This window comes from Struthio camelus, chromosome 6 (assembly GCF_040807025.1).
Source record: "Struthio camelus isolate bStrCam1 chromosome 6, bStrCam1.hap1, whole genome shotgun sequence".
NCBI classification, from domain to species: domain Eukaryota; kingdom Metazoa; phylum Chordata; class Aves; order Struthioniformes; family Struthionidae; genus Struthio; species Struthio camelus.
The window spans coordinates 40390732-40403356 of record NC_090947.1 but is presented as its reverse complement, the minus strand read 5'-3'; the positions used below and the strand labels follow the sequence as shown (position 1 = coordinate 40403356).

At 34.9% G+C, this 12625-nt stretch overlaps 1 protein-coding gene across 2 annotated transcripts in view; it reads left to right on the top strand.

The window, feature by feature from the left end:
* LRP1B (LDL receptor related protein 1B) overlaps window positions 1-12625 on the top strand; it is a 741350-nt gene that overhangs the window by 586347 nt on the left and 142378 nt on the right. For both annotated transcript variants that reach the window (XM_068949290.1, XM_068949291.1), the window contains 3 exons: window positions 4732-4924; window positions 5388-5513; window positions 10620-10748. In XM_068949290.1, coding sequence (XP_068805391.1) covers window positions 4732-4924; window positions 5388-5513; window positions 10620-10748 — 448 coding nt within the window. The remainder of the gene's footprint in view (window positions 1-4731; window positions 4925-5387; window positions 5514-10619; window positions 10749-12625) is intronic.

Sequence of the window (12625 nt, the reverse complement as noted above, 5' to 3'; positions counted from 1 at the left end):
GTGCTTTTTGTTGATTTTTGTCTTTTGTACTAAATGCATAAGTACTTACATAGTACTATGATAGTTTCTGGGAGTGAGTGAGTGTGGACTTTATGAATTAAACCCTTATTACATTGTAGTCTGTATTGTGCTTGACTGAATTGGATAGTTGATGTTATCCCTACCAGTTTTTTTTTTCCTAGTATTGTTTTGCACAAGCTAAAAAAGTTATTTCATGTACAGTATTCTGTGAAACAGTGATGCTTACTGTCTTATGAAGCTGTGCCCTTTGTCTCTCCTGCTCAGTGTACACAGCAGTTCCACCCTTACAGCGCAGCTAACGCACCCTTAAGTGAACAACAGGCAGATGTACTGCAGTTGGATGATTGCTGATAAACTGGCGTTACGCTTTTGATGATAAACTAGGTGCTTCCAGATGGGATAAGTACAGACAGTTTTGCTGTCATTCCCCTCAGGGGGAGAATTGAGGTCATTTGCTTCTACCTAGCCTTCTTCTAGTTTGCTTCTACCTAGCCTTCTTCTAGTTTACATAAAACTTAGAGTAGGTTGATTGTCTTGGGGTCTTTACTGTTCATTTGTTTTGTTTTCTAATTGACTAACAACTGCAAAGGATATTAGAGAAGCAAATGATGGGTGAACACACAATATGAATGTGCTTCATTTCCTTAGGATACCAAGCGAAAAACTGTTGAGAAGCTCTGATACCTACATATCTCTTGGAGGGATTTGAAATTAGTGAAGATTTGGATCCTTCAAAAATATGTTCAAGTTGGAAAACTTTTGAAATCTTGGTTTGCACAGACTCGGTACATAAGATCAATCAGGCTAAAGAGCACAAAGGGGTAGCGGGTGCTCGAAGAGGAGCATAGTAACATGTCAACTTTTATAGTTATCATTGTCCTGTGGCAATGACTTGTACCGAATATTTTTGAAGTAATTTTTTTTTCTTCATTTTTAAACTGTCTCCTGCTATTTTTCTTTGATTAGAAGAGACAAAGAAAAGAAAAGCATTCCCGGTTCTTCTCTGTGCTGCTTATGGTTTTATAGATTGCTACTCAGTTTTCTGGGAGCAGTTGAGATTTTCAGAGAATTGTCGCTTCAGTGACCTCAGTGTTGCTCGTGTACGTCATTTGGATGTCCACTGAATTTCGTTTACTCTTCACTTCCCAATCTGTATTGTGAGATTCTTCTGAAGATATTTACAGTTGATCTTTATCTTCTTATAAATAATTCAGTTTTGACAGTGAACTTTGTCACTTCATCATCTAGTCTCTCTATAAATATATTAATCAGAATTATTAATGATTTCTTCCTCCAGTCAGATGTAGTGATAAATATTTTTACCTGTGTGTTTATCCAGGTGGAAATAGAGCAATTAGTGAGTAACATGTAAACTTACAGTTTGAAAATATGATTTTCTTATGCGTGAATACTGGTCACTGATTCTCTGTTGGCTTCTCTCACTTTCTCTCACTGCTGAGAAAGTCAACATCTCCTTTCTTAATGAATATGAGATTTAGAATTATAGATGACAGGAAAACTTAGAACAGACCTGATATACATCAAATTTGGTTGACACTGAATTCTCTTAAACATGATTTGGTAGATAACCAAAGGATAAAATTCCTTTTAAAGAAAAAAAAGTCTTTCATTATCAGTTAATTCTGATAATCCAAGAATGCTATCAAGATAAAGAAATTGGTCAAACGTTTCTAGATGTCTTCTATAAACTAGAATGATGAAAGGGCTGTAAGGCTGGCCTAAAGCCAGTTGAAATAAGAATTCTTTCCTTGGAGATGGTAGAAATGAGACCAATGTCCTAGAATAATGGTGTGACGTAATAGAGGAGACCCTGAAATTCTACAATCATCATTGAACAGTGCTCCTGGATGTTCACTTTTGTGACCCCTTATTTAGATCTCAGCTCTGCCAAGGTTGAACAAGACTGATCAGTTCTGTAATTATTTACATTCTTTTGTTATAGTTTGAGAAAAATGATGACAGCGCGGTGGAACATAGAACATCGGAGTAGGGCTTTCTTTGCCATCGTTAGTGGAAAAAAAATCCTTTAGACTAGGACAGTTTTCACACCATCATGGAGGGCAAATATGTGACTGGAAAATCAAAATGGCCAGATACATGACTGGGGGTATCAAATGCTATAGTCAGTTCTATAAAGGCGTAATAGAGATTATGCTTCTTTTATGAAATGTGTCTGAATGTGAATAGCATATGCCTTTAAGAGCATATTATGGAATGTGTCTTACAGTGAATATGCAGAAATGCAGAAGAGGTAAGAGAGATGTATTAATTTTGATTATCACGAAGTTATTCATAGAATACTTCCAAATGAAAATATTATTTCTAAGTTCAGGAAGGAGTCCTAACAATCATCCTTGGCAAATTTTTCACACTTGCCTGTTTTCAAAACTACCCTTAAGGGTAGGATTTTTACATGCATAAACACGTGGCCCAGCTCAGTATGCTGTGTTGCATTGTAGAGTTATTGTAGTGAAAGTTCATGATATTTTGTAATAAAGGGACACTGCATTGTCCAAACTAATTTATCATACTTATAAACTTCTTTATGAAGTTAAAAGCTGCACCTTGGGGTTCAAATTTCTTTTTGCCCTTTTAACATTTCTGTTTATCTTTTAATACTTTTAATTTTGAAAGAAGGGTGGTTAGAAAAAAGTTGGCTTTGTGGGGCATTTATCACAGGAAAAAGCTTTGTATTTTCTGGTCTATTCTTCTTATAAATAGTCAAATATGCAGCTTAAAATATTAATGTGTAAAGCTGAGTAGAATTTGATGTAATTATTTGATTAATATAAATAATTTTGACACTAGCTATACAAGATCTAGATTTACATGCCCAAGAATGCTCGTGTGTACTGGAATACAATTATGTGTGTTAGTAACCTGTCAAAACACTTTTAGTTCTGAACTTGGCCCGTTGTAATTAGCACTGTTTCCATGCAATTCTTGAGTGTAGTATGGCATTGAGTCAGTCCAAGGACGTTTGCGAAGGCGTTTTGTGTGCGTGCCACTCTGTTTTGGAGGTTGTCACAATTCAACATAGACGGAGGCCTGTTCAGTGCCCAGCCAGGTTCTTGGGCGTATTTCACTTACTGCCGTAGATGCGAACTGCTGCTAAACATACTTGGCGCTGAATACTGCATAGTTAAACACCTTAATCTGCAAGGCACAGTGCATGGGAAGTGGGGAAAGAGTGTTCTGTTCTTCCAGAAGATGGATTTGAGCTTCCTGTGTATTAGGTGAATTCCTTAAATGATGAGGAAGATTTTTTATTTTTTTTTTAATATGGGACCGACCATTATTTCTTCCTCCTTCTGCCAGCATTCAAAAAAAAATGATACTCAGTGTCCACATGTGAGCAGGCTGAGTAGTGTACCAGCTGGCTCTGCATACACAGTGCAGCCCCCGTGCATGTGTGCAGTCAGTATGGATAGCTCAGATGTATCAGATGTGCTATATGCATGCAAATAATCGTCCTCTCTTCCAAGCTGATTTCTGTAAACATACGTCATTGCTAAAGGGACTGTTGGAAAAGAGGAAAAAGAACACAAAGCAGATGGAAAACTGTGGTGGCCTAGGTAGAGAGGTAAATTGAACAGTAATAATTATTTAAAAAAGTAAGTTATCTCTGAGTTTTTAAAAGAAAGATACCCCTTTTCTGGTTTTATCCCAATTTACCTATGGTAAGCAGCAGCTACATACCTAGATGCAGTTTTTCATAACAGCCTGGGTTAGAAGAGCTGTTCCCAATTTATACGTATACCTAAGTTACTAATTGTCCAGAAAAGCATGGAAGAATACAATGCAATCAGAATACTATTTATTTTCATTATCTTTCAAAAATTTTAGGGCTGAAATAATGACCCCTTTCCAATAATTGTGCTATTCAGTCAAAAGTAAATTTTAGACTAGAGGCCTAATTAAAAATTGCATTGCGTTCTTCTGATTAGAAATGATGTGTGTTAACTTTTTAATTCTGATATATAGAAAGAATTAATATACTTTAGAAAAGCTGTAACTTAGGCTGAGATTAAATCTACTGTATTTCTACAATATTCACTTGTTCAGTGTCATTCAAACCTACTATGTAGCGAACTGCAGTTCATATTTTCTTTCTAGGTTTTAAACTCTGATTTCTAACAGTAATATAATGACTTAGGATATTTTTTATTTTCATTTGGTAATCCTAAAGCACTTAAAAATATGTATTGTCTTGGGTTGACACTTCTAATATGATAGTAGTGATGAACACTCTTCAGTTTTGAAACATGTTTCTCCCCTTGATTCATAAAGACTCAGAAGTTTTAGACTTTTCACCCAAGCTATAGTATCTCCTTTTCTCTGTTTTGTTCAGGCTATTAGGCAGGTGGTGTGCTGAGGTGGTATTTTTACAATCGCGTTTATGTAAATTGTGATTTTTGTCTTATAGAATATATGCCTAGAGCAATAGATGGGCACTTGCATTTAAGTTCTGAAACTCTGAAGTGTGAATAAATAAGTTAACCTTTATAGCATTCTTCTGCATTATTTTAAGTAAGTGATGTTATCTTACTTTTCCAGGTGCTTTACGTATAGAAGGCTAAATGTTTTGTCTAAAACTGTGAAGTGAAGTGAGTCAGTTTGAGCTTTTAAATTTCTTACTCAGAAACAACACTGCTCTTCATGTTTCTCTTCTGTACTTATGTGTTCTAGGTAATTGTCAAATCTGGACCAGGCACCTTTCTCAGCCTGGCTGTATATGATGATTATATCTTTTGGTCAGATTGGGTGAGAAGAGCTATTCTGCGATCCAGTAAATATACAGGAGGAGATACAAAAGTCCTTCGTTCTGATATCCCACATCAGCCAATGGGCATTATTGCAGTTGCCAATGATACTAACAGTTGTAAGTTACAATACAAGATAAGCGATTTTGATAATTCCATTCATTTCAAGAATTTTGCTCTAAAGTTAAAACATTTTACAGTGTTTCATAACCTTTCTTTTTTTTATTTAGGAACTGTTAACAGAAGATGGGCTATAACCTTTTCCCCAAGTAATTAAATATTATTGAATGACTATTTCCTATAATGAACATTCTGCTCATTTAATGGTAGTTAAATAATTTCTTTTCAAGTATCTGTAGATTTTGAATGTTGTGTGTTTTTCTTTGATGACTATGTTAGCGATAACTCCATTAGTTTATTTTGAATATGCCGACCTCTGAGGCTTGTAAGTCAGATAAAAGTCTCTACATAATTGGAATTAGTTGCCCATGAATCTGAGATATGGTGATTTTTGGTGTCTCAGAGACATTGGTCATGGAAATTTAATAAAACAGAGTCCATCTTTTATCGTTTATTTTTCAGGTGAATTATCTCCTTGTGCACAGCTGAATGGAGGTTGTCATGATTTATGCCTTCTGACTCCTGATGGACGTGTGAACTGTTCGTGTAGAGGGGACAGAATACTGATAGATGATAACAGATGTGTGAGTAAGTAATACTATCTGACATGATGCTTTTCTATGGTATAATGCAGTTGGATATCACAGTCGAAAACAGCTGGCCTAAACCATTAGTTTGATTCTTTCCATATACAGTAAGGAGTGATGCTGATGATTCAACACATATCAATCAGGCTTCTGGTTTTATGTCCCATAAGGCCTTTTGTAGATTAAAAAGCACTGATATTTATACTATTCCTAAACTGCCGTTTTGGGTAGCTGTGTTCTGCTTGTGTTTCCTGTATATAATATTGTTTATAGTGGAGTACAAATACTTTCAGTTCTTGTCCTAAGACATATAAAATAATTTTAACTTATTAACTAGCTGCTATATTAAATCATTCTGATTTAACGTTTTAGTAATTTAGGAATATAACCCTTTAAGTTGGGAAAGTCCCTGGACACCATTTCTGTTGGAGAATGTTCTGTTTACAGTATTTCAAGTTTTCTTTCTTCTACATCTTTCTCATGCTTTCTCTGATCCAGTGTGACTTAAAATATGATAAGGAAAATATGAAATAGCCATTTTTTCCCAGTTCAGAAATGATTCAAAATATATGGTCATCCATAGTAGCTTCTTTCGACCATATTGTCCCCATGCAGAATTGATGTCTGTGAACATGGAGGTATCTGTAATTTTCTGTAATTTCAGAGGATGTATTGTGTACGCACACAGTACTGTTATAGCTTTTCTAATAATTTGGAGAAAATGCAGCTGTCACATAGCTATCACATTGCTGATGCTGTGCCTTACCAAAAGTGAATTAACTGGAAGCTTGGGATATTTCCCCACGGAATGAGACACGTTCATAACATGGAACGTGACTTTGTGCTTCTCCACTCAAGAAGCATGGGGGATGGATCTGGAAAGGAAGGAAAGGTTGGGGAAAAGATGCTTTTCCTTATGTCTTTGTTAATGACATTACATAGCTCTTTTGTCACAGTTAGAGGCTTCTTCACAAGTTCTGCTGGTTTCTTAGTCCTTTATCTGTGTGGAGCAGAATCTCCACTCTTGTGTCAAGTTCTCCACTTTCATATCTGTCTACCAAGCGATACTGTTCAGCTGCTTCACTTCCAGAGCTATGACCCCCCTGCTGCTTTCCTGAATCAAAGTACTTAATCTTAACAGTAGAGAGACACTATAATATTCAATAAAAAAAATTAAAATTGTTTATATGAATGTCCTGAAACTGAAAGTTTAGCATCCTGTTAGAAGCTTAGGCAGCCTACCTGCTTCAGACTCTGCTGTGTTGGTCTGTTTCTCTTGAGCAGCCTAATTAATGGCTTCTCTTCTGTCGGTACAGAGTCACTTTGGAAATGCCGCTCTGTATATGCAGATCTGTGTTGTTGTGTGAGTTTTATCCTTTGCTGACATTTCTGTACTGCGTATTACAGCTTATTTTGGTCATGCCACTGATAATTTTGCTAGAGTGAAGTTTAGCTTTGCTGGCGCATCCGAGACCATAATATTTTCATATCAGTACAACTCTGTTGTAGACAGGAAATAATACTGCTTAATGATCAATTAAAGATAATCAAATGGTGTGCTCCTGTTAAAAAGGAACGTTCTGTTCTCCCTCCCACCACGTGGTTTACGTCAGCAGTAAAGTTGTGTACCTGAACGTGAATTTATCTGATTTACTGGACTAGGCATCAGGATTTTTTTGTTTTAGACCTAGTTTTAGTTGAGTCAGGGAGCTGAGGTCATGCAGACTGACACTGCAGAATCACTAGAGGCAGTTAAAGGAACTAGTAAGAGCACGAGACTGAGAAGGGAAAGGGTAGAATTACACCTTTAAGGAATGTCATGATTTTAAATTGACTTAACCTTAAAACTGCACTCTATTTGTCCTTTAGATTTCAAACTCATAGTCTTGGCAGCTCAGCGATATACCTTTGTCAGGAGCCTGTAATTAGCTTCATCACAGCTAATTACTTGGTTATTGTATCTTAAGTTTTTAATCCTAAAAGGAAATTCTGCCCTATATATTTTGGATCCATAATTTTGCCTCTTGTTTATTTTCCTAGAATCTTACTGTTAAATGAAACCAGATGCATACTGTAATTATTCAGATAATTAGTATAAATATGCTGTAGCTATCAACATGTCCTACACAAATATATAAATTCATACAGTTCTGTTCTGTACTTTCGCACACTTCGTAATTCTCCTTCCATCTTTACTTTTGGCTCATGCATACATTTTAGACTCTGGCTTTGAAGTATTGGTCTAGATCTTTACATAATGCATTGTAAAGTCATTGAAATTTCACAGAAGGACTTAGTTTTGTCATTAAACATGTGGAAGTATGAAGATTAAAACCCTTATCCTTCACAACCAGAGAGTATCTAGCATCAAGATGTAATAGTAATGTAAAACTAACCTGTATTACATGTAAAGGTCTTATTGAAGAACTGCTTTGGCTAGCCTGCCTATCTGTTCTTGGGCTTCTGGGTCAGGTTCATCACTTGCACAGCTAGTATTCTCCCATTCCTTTACCAGTGAGATACAGGGTATGATAAAGCTCATGAATTGCTAAGGACATGGCACTAACTACCTGCTCCTTCTCTGAATCTGTCAAGGAATTTTTCCTTCATCACTAGACTGGCAAAAGCCTGATTTTTTTTTTTTTTTTTTTTTTAAAACTTCCTCATAGCGTATCAGAAACCTGTTTGGTTGATAAAGAAGATAGGATCAAATTGTATCAGGTTAAAAGTTTCTCAATGCTTGGCTTAGGTATGTGCATCATAAACATTTTGGTTTCCCCCATAAGTTAGATTTGGAGAAAATATGGAGAGGGCTTGGAATTCTTAAGGAGCAGTAAGAGACAAATCTTTTAAAGATCCTCATTATATCTTCGTGAAATGTAATGGACTTAATGTATTTCATGCAATGAACAATACTTACTGCCTAAATGTAATAAAAGTACTGACTGTTTGCTCGTGGGTGAAAAAGGTGCTGAAAGCATCCCAAAGACAGGGGGGAAAAAAGGTGGAAGGGAATAGTGACTACTGTTAATGATAGTGAGATACTACTATCATAGTACTAGTAACAATGTAGATACTACTATAATAGATAAAATTAACTACTCGTAGTCATTGGATCTGGTTAGGGCTATGCCAAATGAGTTACTAAAGTTGAATCTTAATTAAAGCACTTATTTGAATCTATTTTTTCTGCGTAGTCAAGGCAGTGATCAGCAGTGGAAATGAAAGAGGTTCAGCAGATCTAGGTCCAGTAATTTAATTTAGAATATTACGTGACATTAAAAATCTTTCTTGGCATATCATCTCTGTGTGCCATTTCATGCAAGATTCTTAAATCATGGGAAAACCAAACTGCATTTCAGATTTAGTGATGATTGCTTCAGATTCACAAATATATTGTATTGCTGTTATATAAAACAGTGTTACATCCTTCTTCTAAACTACGATGTAAAAGGCTATTCCATCTTGTAAATTGTTTTGTAGAAGATTTTCAGGAAATGGTAACAAGAATTAATTGTAAAAATAGGTTTATAGGAAGATAGACTTTAAACATTGGGTTTGGCTATCATAGGAAGGATAGGGACTTTATAGTTTAGCTGGAAAAATCAGGAATTTCTTTCTTTCATAATACAGCTGAAGAAGGTACTCAATAAAATTGATAGTAATTGCGAACTATTAAGAGGAATTACATTTCCTTTCAAAGTATAATTAGGCTATGGCATTCTTGCAGTCAAGATTTTTGAGACAAAGATTCAGTAAAATTGAATGAAGGATTGGATGGTTAAACAGATAGTAAGACTATCCCAACCTCTTGTTTCCAATCAAATAAACAGTTTGAAAGGCATTAAGGTGCTTGGAAGTTGGGGTTCTACAAGGGTTTATAGTTAAACTTGAACTGAGCATAGGCTATACTATAAATACTTTTTTTTTTTTTTTGACATCTTTCCCTGAAGATTATTTTCTGTTGTACGATAAATGTAATCAAGAATGACTTTTCCTAAGACCTTAGTTCTCATGATGCTTAAAAATGAAATGGGGGAAAAAGAATAACAAATTCTGAGATAAACATGATTAATATTTCATGGATTCTGTATCATCTTTAGCATCAGATCTTACCTTGTCCAGAATCCAAATTTTCAACACTTCTTTTATGTTTTTCTTCATATTGAATCTGATTTTAAAATGGTTTCAAACTATAGTTGCTTAACTTCTGCATATTGTGGACATCTGTTCTTCCTGAATTCATGCTGCAGTAGTGATAATGGAAACGAGCAGACAAGTGTAGCTATCAGGTTTCATTGCCCCATTCTTCCTCTTGAGATGTGCTGTATATTTCTCCTTTCTTTCAAGCTTGTTATGTCATTTAGAACCATACATATAGCACAAATGTGCTGTAACAAAGTTCACAATGAGATCATTCTATTAAATACTGTGGCGCCTTCTTAGTTGCTAACTGAACTAGTAAAAATCAATATGGAAGAGAAAGCAGAAGTCAAAAGATTAAATACATCTCTTTCTCCTATAAAACAATAGATAAACCAGTTGATAAAGAGAGAACACACAAAATTCATGTCTGCCAATGATTTTTTTGAGAATAAAAAAAAAGAAGTAAAGTACAAACAACAGGTTTTCTTAATTTGGTGTTAAGTCATAACTTCAGTATTGGATGAAGTACATTGATTATGGTGAAAATACTTGCATACACACTGAGCAGTTGCACAGTACAACTAAACAGAGTTTGAATGAACTGCTGGGTAACAATAAGTGTTTGCTTTTTTTCCTGGATGTACTTTATTGAAGAGACTTTTAAAACATCTATTAAGAAATGATTACATACAACCTGTGGGTTGTGGAGAGGCATGAGGGAGGAAGACAATTAAGTGAAAATAAGTAGTTACAGAGTCATTGAAAATCTCATCAGAATCACTGCCTTTGGCTTGCTCCTCTACATGTTCGCATGCATTCACAGATATTTGTCCAAATACATATTTTTTATAGACACCATCTTGCATTGGTTTAGAATTCACCCCAACATGACAATATTTTTCTCATTTTCTCTGAGTCTAAAAATTATTAAAAATTATGTATTAATATGTTTTAATTTTAGCTAAAAATTCTACTTGCAACATTTATTCCGAGTTTGAATGTGGCAATGGTGAATGCATTGATTATCAGCTGACTTGTGATGGCATTGCTCATTGTAAGGACAAGTCTGATGAGAAACTTTTCTACTGTGGTAGGTATTTCCAGATGATTCACTTTCATGTTCTGTATTTGTTTGTGTGGTTTGGTGCTTATATTCATTTCTCTGTGACTTTTCTACTTAGGCATAACAACTGCTCACCAAGATGCACAACAAAATGGAAATGTACACTCACATATTAAAAAATCTGACATTGTATGGATAGAATTACTTGCGCTGAAGGCACTTCCATGCAAATCTCATGTATTAACCGGGTTATATTTAATTACAAGCATCCCAGATGCTTGAACTAGGTAATATGTCTGTCTCTAAAAGAAAAATAAGGGAAAACACAGCTAGCAGCTTATTTAAAGATAAGAAATTGGCTATTTTCAGCTTTAACTTAGGAATGTAGATTTTTCTTTCCATATTTAATAAGCTTTTCTCTGATTTTGAATAAAAAGCACCAAAAAATGTTATACAACATAAGAATGACTGTGTAATAGAAATCTTTCCACCTAGTTTTCTTTTGAAGCTTATAATATTATTCTTCCCATCGGTCTGTATCTTGCAATAAGTTAGACTTTGTGCTGTCTGCTTTTTACTTTCATGTTCCTCTCAAGTGTTTCTATCCTACCCTTACTTTTTGCCCTAGAACCAACAAATGAATGGTTATCACTTCCATTTTTTTCTTTCTGTGTGCAGCTGAAATCTGAGTTTGCCTGCTTCAGTGTCTAAAGCACTGTTGCTCAAATACTTCTCCTAACTCACTGAGTCATTTTATGGAATCCTTGTATCCTGCATATTAAGTGAAATCTCCTTGATGCCTAGGTACCTGTAATTCTTGCCTATGTCTTTATCTTGTTCAGCATATCCGTATCACATACTTGATATTTCTTGTTTCCTTTTTGAGCAATTCCATGTGTTTTCAAAACTACCCATTATATTTATATTCACTTCACTGTAGTTTTATGAAAATGTTACTCCCAAAGTTCACTGTTCACGTCCAGCATTTCACTAGTCAAGATTGACATTGGATATGAATATGGAATAGTTAAAAAAACAAAACAAAACGAAAATCAGTAACAACAAAAAAAAACCCCCAAAACATGTACACACAACCCGCCCCACCAGCCATCCAAGTATATTTTGCAATTGATACTGCTCTGTCATTTTAATTCTTTCTTCTTCAAGTAGTGTCCCATTGGCTTTCAGCTTCTGAGTGATAGTTGTCCTAATCATGTCATATAAAAGTAATAGTAACATTCCAGCAAACCACTGACATTCAGATAACTAAGGAAGTTGTTTTCTTTGAATTTGAAGAAAGAAAAAAGGCGAAGCAAGGGAAGAAGAATCCGGAATATACAAAAAACTGCTAGTTACTGAGAGAGAAAAAACCCACCTTGAATTACATGTGACAGTTTCAAATTACTGAGCAGTCAATGACTTGCATCTGTGAATTCTTTCTGAAATTTCCTTACTAAGTGTGTTGTTCATATATTTTATTTATTTTTATTGCGAAATCATACAGGGAAATGTTTTTCAAAAAAAAAAGTAATACAGATTCCTGAAGAGAGATAATCAAAGTGGACAAAATACTAATGAGAACAAAGTAGGAATAATAGAAATAAGTTTAGGGTTTTTTGTTTTTTTATTAAAGCTCCTTGACTCTACTATTATTTTTAATTGTTGATTTAATTGGTAGCTTATAAGAGAAAGATTAAGGTTTTCATATAGTTTCTTGCATTTTCTTAGGAAAGGAGAGTAGGTTGAAGGAATACAGAGAAAATCATCTGGGAACAAATTAGAAGGAAAGTTGTAGCTGAGGAGGGATCTCAAAATACTGTTACTTGTAATTTTAGAAAAGCTGTTATATCTATCAGTCTGAGGTTTACTGAGCTGTTAAAACTATTTTATGCTTTATCTACAAT